Below are 14,209 nucleotides of genomic sequence, written 5' to 3'. Positions count from 1 at the left end.
GTGATCAAAATACAATTCAAACTGTCTGGGTTTTCGATTTCAATCAAATAGTAATAATACCATTTATTGACATTATTGTGCAACAGCATGTTGCAAGGACATATACAATATTTATGCATGTAATCTTAAATAATATTCCAGAGAGCACAAGCCGGTTCAGTGCAACAAAACAGAGGCCAAGCTCTTTCAATTTCACTCAGGTTCACAAACAGTGCTTCCTGGCACAAAAAAGAAACTTTTGGTGGGCATTACACTGGGAGTTGTTTGGTGGGTGTGCCGTCATACCTAGGAGTGGATGATCTTTACCGTAGGAGGGATAGAGTGTCATACAGTTCCAAGCTCAAGTCAGACTAATTGAGATAACCAATAGCACACTAGCCCACAAATGTGACTGCACTGCTGGCTGTTTTAGAAGCTCCTAATGCTCACATGCATGCAACACACCGCTACATAGAGTTCTGGTGCCCGCTCTATGGAAAAATGTGGAAGGAGACTTTCTCAACTAATGCTGGACCGTTGACAGGCAAATCTCGTAGCCCATGATCCCAGACTCCTCTGCACGAGTGAGGAGATTAATATGGATGCAAATGGTGCACACCAACAAACACAAGCGCCCCAATGCAAGGACTATACCAGCACAACCAGAACTCTGTTCTGACACTCCTTTAATATTCTCCCAGTCTCCCCGAGTTCTCTGCTGTCACATAAGCCCTCATTCCCAAGTTACCTGAATGGTAGATCTGCAGAACATCTTGAGTCTCTAATGTGCTGCGGGAAAAGCTCCAAATTCCTAAGAAAGAGAAGGTTGAACATTGAAAATAAAATGAAAACCACGTTTAAATAAGAGGATAAAAGCATGCATGAGAGAACATAAAAAGCAATGTAAACAAGTCAAGGGGAAAAAACCAGCGAGTGCAGATTGGGAGTACCCAGATGTCAACAAGCAATACAAAGAAGGATAATTCATAGCATGCAGCGCACACGCACACACACACACACACACACACACACACAAAATAGAATCAATTAATTGTCCTGCCTGGTTTCAGTTTCTATATAGCACCACAGAAGTGACTATACATGTGACAACTCCATTGTGGGGGTGAAAATAAAAATGAAAAATAAAGAAAAAATAAAAATTAAAATCGATATTTACCTACGAATTACAACCAAAGAAAGTAATGAGCATTTTAATCAAAACATTTTATTCAAGTAGAAGAAAAAGAAAATTGCCATCGATGGGTTTGATATATAATCTGTGAGCTAGTGAGCACTCTAGGTTGAAATATAATGTCCAAAAGTCGGCAGCGAACACCCTTTCACCAAACCCACCCCCTTGGGATTTGGAATTTGTGAACATAAGGATGGAGTCTGAAAAGGGTGAATCGCGTTCAGGGTATTACATCTCAAAAATGGTTTTAACTGGCATAATTCAAATTGGATAAAGTAGTTATATTTGCAGACAATATGTTGCAGAAATCAAAATTATTTCGGTAATTTGCACATTAAGGAATAAATTTGATTTCTGCAACGCATTGAATTATCCCAGTTACAACCATTGTATTAAAATACTTTTCATGTTCCCCATTGCTTCCTTGCATGGTACAAGGCCAGACATTTGAGAATGGTAATGGTAAGCAGTTTATCATGCATTTTGTTTAAACAGTCTGTTGTGATAGGATTTCGGGGGGGGGGGATACGAGAGGAGCTCTTACTAGCACAACAGGGTGCAGACACAAAGTACAATGCATGGGGATTCAGCTTTTAAACACCTCAAAACATGGTTTGAAAAATCAATTAGATTAATATACAATGGGCACAACTCACAGACCAAATTATCCGTTCATTCCATTGTCAACCTGGCACATCTTAAGCCAGCCCCACAACCAAACCCCCAGCAACACAATGGGCCTCATTACGAGTCCGGCGGTAACCGAGCCGGAAAAACCGGCAGGTTACCGCCGGACTCGTATTACCATTCCTCCTCCGTGATTCCCGGAATCAGCGGGGCATTACAACCCTGGTGACCTGGTAATTCCGGAGGCGGAATTTGGTAAATACCCATTCCCATGGAGTCCTATAGGACTCCATGGGAATGGGGAAGTGGAAACACCGGCACCATCTCGCAATGGTGCCGGTGTTTCCACGTCCGCCTGCAGGCGGGTGGTGTTAAACCCGCCAGGTCAGACCTGGCGGGAATGGCACCTCCCGCCTGCAGAACTCGAGATCAGTTGGTCTGGAAACCACGGTGGCGGCGGGTTTACCGCCACCGTTATTTCCGGACCGACTGACTCGTAATGAGGCCCAATGAGTCTCTATCCCTCAACACAGTTAGATTGTCATCTGCACCAAGTGTCAGGAAACGCATGGACCTCGTTCGTGTTCATCTTTCTCTGAGGAACTAGTAGCACCTGTGGCACATTCAACATCGCCGAGGTTTCTCAAAATTCACATGCATGTGCAATGGGTCAGTGCGTGTCTCAGGAAGTTCATACCAGGAAGAGAATCACAATTTGAACCCCGATGACCTGGTGCTCCCCACTCAACCACTCCTGCGAGTACCTTAGTCTGGCATTAATTATACTCTGATTTTTCTTGAACTTTTTGTCAACTCTGAGACACCGACTTGACTTATTCAAGGTTCTGGACATACAGCGCTTTGTTTGGAAGTTTGGTTTATGACCTTTGCCTACTAATGGCAGCTGCCTTTAGCCCGATGATTGACTGGTTCAGTTTTCCTGCCTGTCCCTTTGTAATTGATTTTCCTTGAAACCTCAGTGATCTGTTATCAAGAAGGCTTGTGGACATCATCTGTGCTTTGGACTGTTCTTCATAGGATATGTGGGTTACTGGATGTTCGGACTGTGTCCCTTCCCCATTAGCTTTCATATTCATGCCGTTGGGGCAATACCCTTGTCCTTCTTTTGCGCCCTTGTGTCGCTGGGACAGTAATCACCTAGGCCATTTTCTACTTACCTCCCTGCCCCGGAAGCAGGGAAGAGACTATCTTAGCAATGTTCACAGCCATTAATATTCAGATTCCATGGGTATTCAGGATTGGGCTAGCAGGGACATGTGTGCCAAGAGCCGAAGAGCCAGCTCCCAACATCGCCCTTTTCATCCTCTTCAGTCACTCCTGTTGGGAATATTCTCACTACCAAGAGGCCAAGTAGTAGACCATCTCCGTGCCGAGTCCTAAGGCCTATTTTGAGTTCCGTCACACAGCGGAGGGGTACCTTTTCCCACTCTTCCCTCTTTTCAAGAATAGTGCAAAACACACGATGTAGAGACCTTATGGAATGGGCACGAATCCTCCCAATGCTGTCTTGTGACGACGCCTCCTGTCTGTCCAGGACCAAATCCCTTTTTCCACTTTGGCAACAGGCTCTTCCCTAAAAAAAAAATTTTTAAAAAAATAAAAATAAAAATAATTTAAAAATTAAAAATGTAGGTTCCTGGAGCCATCCTCCTGAGCCGAACACTCCACAAATCTTTCCAAAACTGGGTCTCTCTTTGACCATCCATGGCATATCTTAGTCCACCCTTTAATTCCTAACATTTCTCATTCACAATCTTCCAAGGCCATCTCTCACCAAACTAAGACCGGCTTGTGTACAAAAATCGAAGACTCATGCATCTAAAAGCTTCAACTTTGCAAGACCGTCCGCTGGCCTTTCAAGAACGTACACGGCCCAACACCCTAGGACATCATGGTCATCTACTCCTTACAAGATATTTCTTCCGTCCACCCTTTCAAGTCTGTGGGCCTCATTACAAGTTTGGCAGTGCATTATAAAAGTGGCTACCAAACTAAGACTGGCTTGTGTACAAAAATCGAAGACTCATGCATCTAAAACCTTCAACTTTGCAAGACCGTCCGCTGGCCTTTCAAGAACGTACACGGCCCAACACCCTAGGACATCATGGTCATCTACTCCTTACAAGATATTTCTTCCGTCCACCCTTTCAAGTCTGTGGGCCTCATTACAAGTTTGGCAGTGCATTATAAAAGTGGCTACCTCTGTTACCACCAATTGTTTTAGTGATCACAGATTTACGGCCACTTGTAAAACACTACCAAATTCTGAAATTGCAGGTAAAGCGGAGGAGATACCTTCAGTGGCTGCATCTCCTTTACCTCCCAAATAATTGATCAATTATAGGGGGACAGGCGGTGTTAGGGCATTTCTACCCAGGGTAACTCTGCAAATCTCCCTCAAGCTCTATGGATTCCAAAAATGCTATAATTCAGCCACATTTAAATCAGGCGGATTTCACCAGATTACAGTAAGAGGAATCAGGTTAGGTGGTAATTCTTCAGGATAAATAAGGCCACTGCATGAAGGGACATTTTAAAGTGGACCTCAGAGAAGGTGAAAGAACCATTATGGGTTTCTAAGAAAGACTAAATACGAAGTCCGACACCATCAAAGCTAAAAGGTTGTTTGCTGAAAAGTCACCTAAAACGAGACCCAGATTACCTATAGAAGATATCCCAAGTTTGCTGCATAGACTGTCAGCTAGCTGGAAACCAAAGTAGAGTCTCTGGAGTATGGGGTACATGTATGTCATTCATTAACCTTGAGATTACCACGAGGAGTAAATTAAGGAGCTGCTACGAGAGGCTGTATAAGGCATTATAGCTAGTACATTGAATGGAAAACTGGCAGTTCTCCTTGTTGGGACTAGGACATTTTTTACTCCTGTTGGATTTGCCCAAGAAAAGCTTACAGAGGTAGCAAGACTGTTCTGTCAATAGGCAAACATCCTGAAATAAAAGCAGATGTCCAACAATTCACAGTAGATGGCAGTTCCTCAACTGTTGCTTTGAGACAAATTAATTGTAATAGATGGTGGGTTCAGGAGGATTTTTTGGTGGCAGGGATGCAGGAGACTATTCTCTACCTTGCGAGTCCATGGGCAGTCAACAACTGAAAACAATTGGCGTTCAGTAAGCCTGATAGGATTAATCCTTCCTGGCAATATGAAAGGGAAACCGCCATGAACCAAATTCCAAGTCTGTACGTAGTAACTGCCAAATTACTGAAGGAATATGTTTTGTGTTGTGGATAATTATTGTTGGCTTGCTGACTAAGGACAGTTGCACTCATTCAGGTTTGTGCGGAGTGCAATTCCACGAGACGGGCTGGCTGGTTACCTTTGGCTGTGTGAGGAATTCGACCCTCCGCACGGTGGGTGTGTACTCGCCTGGGTTTTTCTTATATGCTTTAAAAAAAATTAATGATGGGAGATCAACCTCGGAAAATGTGTGGGGCTAATCCGCACACATTTTCCTATGCTCACCGCACAACAAACACATAGATTTATGTTCTCTGGGTGCACACAGCCTACAGGCGACACCCACTCTGTCCCATTTAGTTGGAATGTGACAACCAGGAGTACAGCAAGGTGTCTGAAGAGGAGGATGGCAAAACCTTCCCCTTGCCATGGCCAGCCTAATTAAATAAAGGCTCCATGGATCTGCCCTATCCTTTGTTGGCCTGGCAGAATGGTGGCAGCAATTAAACATAATTAACATACTAATAGAGTATACTTCAAACAGGCCCACATGGGGCCTTGCTGCAGAAGCTAAAAAAAAGACCCCCCTGCGCCCTCCCCCACCAAACAAGCTTTGTTATGTCCTGTGTCAACCTGAAGCCAACTCCTGCCCCTCAGTATCAAGGATAGTGAAGTGTCATGTCTGGTACATGTGTTGACAGTAGGCAAGCCCCGCAGGTGAACCCCATTCAGAGGGTAGGGGTATGTGATTTGATGAAGACAAAAGGCCTCATTACACGGTAGGCGGTAAGCGTTTACCGGTATTTTACCGGTACCGGTAAACCCTTACCGCCTTACTACGAGGTCCCTTTGCGGGTTGGTACATTAACGCCTGCTTTTAGCAGGCATTGAAAAACAAACCCGCAAAGGGACCGGGGTGCTAATTACGGTACCGCAATTTGCGGTACCGTAATTAGGGCAGAATGGGAATGGGAAAGGCGCTATGGGGCAAAAATGGGAATGGGGGAGGGCAATGGAGGAAGGAGGAATTACCGCCTTCCCAACCTTGGAATAGGGCGGTAATTCCCCTTTCCTCCAAGGTGGTACCGGTAAATTACCGGCATGAACCATGGCGCTAAGAGCGCCATGGTTTACCACCTACCGTGTAATGAGGCCCAAAGTCTGTTCTCACTACAACTTCAAGTGAGACTTGCCTTTAATCAGGTTCCACAGAGAGCTCATTTAACCAGACATAACCTTTGATCCACAACAGACAGGAAGATGGGTGGTACTTAGTAGTACATGTTTTCACCCCTTTACCTTTCCTGTTGGAAAGCACTCTTGTTAGGACCTCATGCATAACAGAAGATTGTTGGTGGGGACCCACGATTGGTTCATTAAGGTAGGCTTAGCCTACACCAATCACTGGGGCCCATGTGGCTTTAAAAAGGGTTCAGCCCCTCTTTTGGCAGATTATCTGAAGACTTTGCAAGGAGTAACAAGAAGAATCAATTTGGACCCTGGCTGAAGGTACAGTCTGCCTTACATCTTCCGCCAGTGAAGGAATGCCACAAAATCCAAGAGGGAAGCAAGATTCCTCCCCTAAACATCTCCCAGGAAACAGAGGGAGATACTGAATCCAGAGGACCCTCCAACCAGTACCCAGCCAGCACACAGTGTGCCAGAGAGTCTCTGAACCGGAAGAAGGACAAGACTGTTGCCTGCAACACTATCTTCAGCTTTGGGCCGCCCGCCTAAAAGGACAACACAAGCCCAGCGAAGAAGCTAGGAGAAGTGCATCAACCAGGGTCTGCCTTAAGGACATTTTCGAGCCAGTCCAGCTGCAAACGACTGCACTCCTGACTTGTCACACTGCAGTTGCTCATGCCGTCCGAGATGCCTCAAACAGTGCTTCAGACCCCACCAACCAGCACTGAGACAATGATTCCTGATCCTGAGCCACTGTGTAAGCCAGCCTGCAGCAGTCTGTCCAGCCTCACTCATCGAACTGCCTGCTGCCCGATACCCACAGCCATCTCCCGTCTTCAACCCTGTCGCAGAAACTGCAAAGCGGCCTGTAACCGGCTCAACCCCATCAAGCACCAAGAACTTCTACAAGCACAAGGTACATTGTGGTTCTGTCCCCCTGGTCCTTCTCCGAAGGCCCCCAGTGACACCTTTACGACACATTGCTCCCTTTGTACTGAAACCAAGTATCCTTGAACATTGTGATTAATTACTTTACCGACTACCCTCCTGTCAGTATCCAGATTGCATCCCCCTTCCTTCTTAAAACTGTCTGTCCTCTGTATTCCTTCACAGGGTGGGTTGTATTTTGTAGGGTGCTAGAACGGTCTGTTGTGATAATAATGTAGATTACAACCTTGACTAAACAGTCCCCTTTATCATTGGGTAATAATTGTATTTTTGCTGTGTTGCAACTAACCAACGATCCACGACCTTGCGGCGATAAGCCTGCCATTCCGTCCAGGTTACCAAAAACGTACAAGGTTTATAATTGACTTGCGTTTCCAATCTGTTCAGATCCCTTCTGGCGTACCAGAGGTGTGGGGCCGATTGATGGTTTAGAAACCAATATTCATCCCTGGACCACTGGTGCCCCCGGAAGTTGATTCGTCACAGGCTGCCATTCTGGTGATGCAGGTTTGATGAAGGTAACCTGGACCACATTCCATAGATTTTCTTCAACTGTGATAAAAAAAAATCTGGATGATACCTAGCTACAAACTGGGGCAGGTTATTGTTTCCATTTGAAAGCAATCCAAGGTTATTCCAAGTCTGTATTAAACTTCTAGGATGTCAAAGATTGCACAATAATCACTCCATGTCGTACTCCCAACCCACCTCTGCACCCCTCCGTCCTCCACATTACTACTCCATCCTCCAAATCATGCAAACACCCTTCAAACCACGTTCATTCTTTATACTAACCTCTCTACTCAATCACCACACAAACACTCACACTGCAGTACCACTTCCAGTCCCTAGCCAACACCTCACCTGCTGCACAATTCACAACTACTTCCTTCCTCCTGCTGGTCTCTGGGTCATCCTCAACTTCCACTGCTGGCTTCACCTGAAAAACTCACACTTCCTGCTTCCTATTTATATTACTCCCTCCGCCCCCCCATCACTTTCCCTTAGCCTAACTGTCCCAGTCTTCCTTCCCGGGGAGTGTACGTGTGCCGGAAATGCGTAATGCAGTGACAAAGCTGTGCCCACTTTCCTTGTACGAAAGTGGAGCAGCCATTGGCGTCTCAAGAAGATAAATGTCCAGATTGCCATTACAGATTTTTAAATTAACTATTCTTGTGGTTCTAATTCCAAGTGAGGGTGGATGCTTCCCACCCTCCCACACCCACTTTGTGCCTAGTGGCCTAGTTGGCCTAGTGGGGCCTGTACCCATTGCAAGGGCCTGCCAGCGGCCTGTAGGGAAATCAAATTCAAAGAAAAGATGCAGAGCAACGTGCTATTTTAAAAACAAACTAGGCTGCGGCATGTACACAGCATTTGTGAAACACATGTGCAGGTAGAGTATGTAATGTTTTCAAGTCCTCTCACATCACACTACAGTGACAAAGCATGAAAAAAACATCTCAAGTACAAGAAAATGCCATGCAGCTCTTAAACTGCTGTGTTTTTGGTGAAAATGTAAAATCTAGGAGCACATAAAAATGTAACTTTAAAAGTGGCAACTGGGGGGGGGGGGGCGCTGCTGCGCAAGAAGGATAAAGTCCGCCTGAGCTTGTAGCTCTGTGTCTGGCGATATCCTTTACTGAATAAATTCTGACATTCCACTCTGCAGAGCAGTTCCCAGGTTGGCGGTGGGCGACAGAACCTTGTCCAGTGACGAACTTTGTCCTTGGAGACCGATGTTGGAGATGCTGCGGTCGGCAGCGGTACATTGGTGTGGACTTTCTCCTTGCTGCAGCTCCAGGCTTCTGGGGTTTGAAGCGACAAGGTGCCGGTGAGCTGCGCGTCCTGCAGAGGCGACAAGAGAAAGTGCAGGGAACCTCTGGGTATCAGATTCAACTGGCACTGAAGATTGTTGTCTGCCGCCTTGCAGTGTGCCCTTAAATCCTGCAGCGAAATAGAAAGCTATGCATACTGGATTATGTTAATGCACATTGTTTGGTCTACTGTATGAAAAACCTGAAGGTGTCTCCCGGACTAGTCCCCGGGGGATCCGTCAGCCAAGTGTCCAGGACACGGCCATCACTATTAGATCCAGTTCCTGGAGGTGGATCAGTGAGGAGGATCACCTGAATGAGGGTCCTCAGGGAGTGGAAGCAGGACACCGACAGGTGAGACGCGGTATCCCTGTCTTAGAACACCTTTTCCCCCATCCTACCACATAGGATAATTGGAAACTCTATCCCTCACCCCCTTTTTGGACACAAACACTTTTACACCACAAAAGACAACGGAATAACACTAGAGCCGTTTACCTGACATGTCCCAACAAAAGGGTCAGACAATTGACCAGAACCACACACACCCGACAGCCCTTTCCCTTCCCTACAGTGATAAAAGGTGGAGCACGCGAGCACACGAGCAAGGCAGACAGCACAATGAAACAGCTATTCAAACACGGCAGTTCAAGAGGAGGAGAAATGCGTCAAGAACCGAAAGGGCGGCAAGGAGATAAGCGACCTTGCCCTTTCCGACCCAGAACCCTGAAGCTTCCGTGGAAGGAATCGTAATAGCCAGCGTGTGTTGCAGCATATGTAAACGGTACACGGAGCACACCTACACTGATAATCAGACCAGGGAGAGATGCTTGCTACCCTGGTACTGGCCTGGACTCCAGAGACAAGAGAAGCCAAGCGGTTCATCATAGCCGGTGAGTGGAGGGGAGAACCGATAAAAAACCGAAATGTGTTGAACGAAAGTCGCAAATGGCAAATTAAAAAGAAAGTTCAAAGAACTGTTAACATTAAGGGAAAACCAGCTGCAGAGGGTTCCGCCACCACGTGGGTGCTCATTCAAAAGACTCTGGTTGATCCCACGTTTGTTGAAGTTACTGATACCAGAAGGCCCTAGGAAAGCGGGAACTAAAGTGGTCATACAGGGGTCTAGCAAAACCCCCTGTACAGTCGAAAGTCTGTGACCTACACGTAATTGAAAGCTAAGGGAGGTGAATCCTGCATAATGAGTTCAAGAGAAAGAACTGTTCGATTGGTAAGAGTGAACCCGACGGTGGGATGCCGATGGAAAGGGGCGAAGTCTGATGTCCCAATGAACAGTCTGTTGGCAGGAGTGAACCCGACAGACGGATGTCCACAGTGAACTGTTTAAGAAGACATTAAGGCTTGTGAATGTCACAGATAAGTTTTTGAATACAAGCCATAGTGAACCCAACGGAGGGAGGCTGATATTCGAGAGGGGGTCTTACACCCAGCAGTGAAAAGTCATCACCTGACGGACAAGTCTAAAGGAACCTTTTATTAGTTATTTTGAACATATCAGGTCCTCTGAAGCAAGAGACGTTTTGTAGAAAAGAGACTTCACCACCAATGGTTTTTATAGCTGAAAACGGAACTGTCGTCTCGTGCTCGGAAAGCTGAGCTGAAGAGCGTGCTGTGCTCAGTAGTCCCGCCTTGTCCCATGCTCAAAATGTGGGGAAGGGAGACACCGGCTACCACATCCAGACTTATTTGTGAACACTTCTTTCATTCTTGGGAACCCTATCCCACACAAGGCCCCACTAGGACTGCCTTATTATTTGATGGTCGTAGCTTGCTCCCATCTTAGATTTAGGTTTAGATTAGGTGTTTTCCAACCTACCTGTACAGTTTAATAAACACCCTTGAACTGTGTCTGTCTTTAATGTTGCTACCATGAGTTCCTTACATAACTACCATGGAACCGGGAGTTGGAGGGGTGGAGGGAGGGGTAGTAGCGGACCCGGAGTCAGGTCTGCCTGCACTAAAGATAACATTTGGAGATGAAGGAGAGTAGTAGAAGCCAAAGTTTGTTGCAGGCCGCGTCGGCATCCGAACCTGATCAGGCAGTTATGAGTCCGCCGAAAGAGGGTGGCGCTGCGTGTACTGTGCAGCGTCCCTCTTCCTTGTCTGACTGTCTTCATCGTCTCGGAGGCCACCCTTTGAGAGTGGGGTTGACATGGTGTGGTCTAGTAAAGCAGTCCCCCCTCAGAGTATGTACTGTTAAGGAGGAAAACAGCGAGGGGTTGGCCCGGCCATCGACAAACTATAATGTTACATACAACCCCTAACCCCCCCCCCCCCCCCAGAGACCGCAGACATGTACTTGATGGCCCTGACAGATATCATGGACAAGCCCAGCCTCAGAAACGAAAAAAGAGTAACCATGGAAGCATCTGGATTTGACCCAGCAGAATCACCTGGAACTGAAGGGGCAGTTCAAATTGAACAGGTACCCCAAACTTTGCCAGCTAGAGAGGCACTTGTAGCCCCAAAGTCTGTGACAGCCTATCCGGTGTGTCTGGTGAAAGAGAGAGGATGTGCCCGAACAGCGGAGGCAACGGAATATGCAAATTTGGCTTTTATGGAACTATCTGAGGTGGAGTTATTGGAAAAGAGAGCTTCCTTGTTGAGCTATCACAAAACCTGTTTTGTAAACCACAACAAGGCACCTCAATGCAGGCTCAAACCCACCCGGTGCTCCTGACTGCAATGGACCTCCGCCCAGGACCTTAAAAAAAAAACAGATGCATTATGGACCTACATACACCACCAGTTTTGCCCTCTGAGCTCACAGGCTGTAGATCTAAACCATTGGGTAGATTTAGCCACCCCGCTTGGGGAACATCTGTCTAGCGACACATTTAGCACACCAGTGGAGACATCCCTCAAGAAGGTATCTGCAAGAAAAGGAAGCAAACATGAAACGAGTCATTGTCATTACTCACCCACTTATGCGAATTAACTCAGAAGGAATTACTTCAATGATAAGGAACCCTCTCTGACCAACTCTACAGATGTAGGAAAGCAAACTGACCAGAGCCGGCTGGGGAGAGGAAACAATGAATTGGACCCTAGCTCAACATCCTCAAAATCAACACCCACTTTGAGAGGTAATACAAGGTCCAGAGCGAGTTACAACACTAAGATCACGAGACCAGACCAAAACAATCGTGAAAGCACATCCAACTTGCAGACTCAATGTAGTCTGATGTCAGCTTTAACCATATCGCCACTCCCTTTTTAAAATGTATCGACCAATGATAACTAAAAGGACCAGGCCACTCTCCTGGCCATGACCCATTCAAAACTGATCCACATTGAATCTTTTTAAAACCGCCTGCAAAGTAGACTGGACAGAGAATTTGAGGCAGAAAGTACTCTGCAACAACTGCTCTGCGACCACATGAGGGAATTGGGAGCAAATGAAAAACTTTGCGGCAAAGGAGATTTTGAAATGGGGTAAAGAATCACAAAAGGGTACCTTGGGGTTGTTAAGAGACCATATCAACCAATACCGAAAGTGCCTCAAAAGAACAGGCTGGTGTTAGTGAAGCGAACGTCGGGCGCTGGCTGAGTTACCACCACAATTACCATCAACTCTAATGGGATAAGAGTCGGAAAATATGAATAGCCCAGCTGGAGTCCCGACAGTGAAGGAGGTGGGCATGGGGGGATCCGGTGAGATACAAACACCCGACAACGATGATCAGACTGCATTGGAGCTTGAATTATTAGATGAAACCGTGGAGCAGGCTGAGGATTCAAACCATTACAAGTTTTATTCACGAAGAAAGAGGTAACAACTGGCTAATAATAAAGCTCTGCTACAACTGAAGTAGCAACAAAATAAATCCCAAAATGTGCTAGCAAAGTAACCTCTTACATTGAATGGTGCCTTGGACTTCATCCAGAACTTAAAGATCCCTCCGCCGGAGCAGGTAAATGAAAAACAAAGTCTAACAATAATAAGCCAGTTGGAGGCATGGCGGTTGGAGTGATCCCTCCAGGCAATTTGGAAGAGGCGCTTAAGTATGGTCTCCAATTGCTGGCTGCAGTCGGAGTGTAGAGCCTCTGGACAAGGTCCTATTGGACCCATCAATCTATAACACATACAATAGTGCCCAGGATCCCCCCAAAACCTTACCGTTCTTAAATGAAGCCGATGGAAATCCAGCTTGTGGGGATTCTCCTGAAATCCGGATAGTCAGTGTGAACGCAAAGACTTCTTCAAAGGATTCCCCGGTAGGTCAATTCCTGACTCTGGAAGATAAACAACGCCAACTAATAGCTCGAGCTAAAAACAACGAGACCCATAAATCCCCTAAACTTCAACATTGGGGCGGGGGGACAAGAAGATTTGAGATCTAAATATTTCCAGTGGGAACAAGAACAGCCACCGGGAGTATGGACAGTTGGATCAGCCGCACAAAAGAATTTACGAGAGAAATGTCGCCGACTTCCAAGACAGACGTGGAGATGGCAAGTATAAACCAAAAAAACTGCACCCTCCGACGGCCGCACTGAAGAAAGGAACTCCTGAAGGCGCTAGAGATAAATATCTAGCCTGAGTTGATAGCAACTCTGGATCTTATATGATTCTCTTGGACAGAATACTATAAGCGGCCGATGGGCCGAGACTAAATCGAACAAATATCCTGAGAATGTTCCAACATATTCCTAAATTAAAGGACATAACATCAAATGATATTACAGCAGTGGAGATCCCAAGAATAAAACAATGAGACCAGGTTTGCCTTCCCATAAGATCTAAAATCATCTCAAACTGGTTATTGGAATCAGCAAAGGCCTTGTGGCCTCTGGGTTTCGACAGAGATAAGAGCGACTCTAAAGTGCATAGGCGAGGAACCCCATTGAACTACGAGCCAAGCCCCTGTATTAAGGTGGTGGACAAAGGGTACCATTATAGCAGATCCGAGAACCCCAAAGAAAACCAGACCAGTGGAGTGGATGGCTCCCCAATCTTAGGTGGGGACCCATCTGAGAACAAATTGCCCCCAAGGATCACCTTTAATCGGCGAGTAGAGGCTGGGCGGTCGATAGTGACGCACTCAAATCCAAAACCCAACCTATTGAAAAGGGAAGAACTGGGTGTGGGTGACTAAGACCCTAAACATCAATAAAGCCCATTAACATCCTAACCCCACAACTGGAGATGCGATGATCCTGGGTTCCTGTAACACGAGAGGATTTAGCCATCTGTTAAACAGCAACCGGGGAAACCT

General features: G+C 46.3%; 1 protein-coding gene across 2 annotated transcripts in view; it reads right to left on the bottom strand.

Annotated features, from left to right (window-relative positions):
- The window catches only part of SSBP1 (single stranded DNA binding protein 1), a 262,275-nt gene that overhangs the window by 214,866 nt on the left and 33,200 nt on the right, over positions 1–14,209 (bottom strand). For both annotated transcript variants that reach the window (XM_069628751.1, XM_069628752.1), the window contains one exon: positions 728–790. In XM_069628751.1, coding sequence (XP_069484852.1) covers positions 728–751 — 24 coding nt within the window. In that variant the 5' untranslated portion in view covers positions 752–790. The remainder of the gene's footprint in view (positions 1–727; positions 791–14,209) is intronic.

This window comes from Ambystoma mexicanum, chromosome 12 (assembly GCF_040938575.1).
Source record: "Ambystoma mexicanum isolate Mex_15411 chromosome 12, UKY_AmexF1_1, whole genome shotgun sequence".
Taxonomy (NCBI): Eukaryota; Metazoa; Chordata; class Amphibia; order Caudata; family Ambystomatidae; genus Ambystoma; species Ambystoma mexicanum.
Note: the sequence above shows the minus strand (reverse complement) of the source record. Positions and strands in the feature narration are given on the sequence as shown.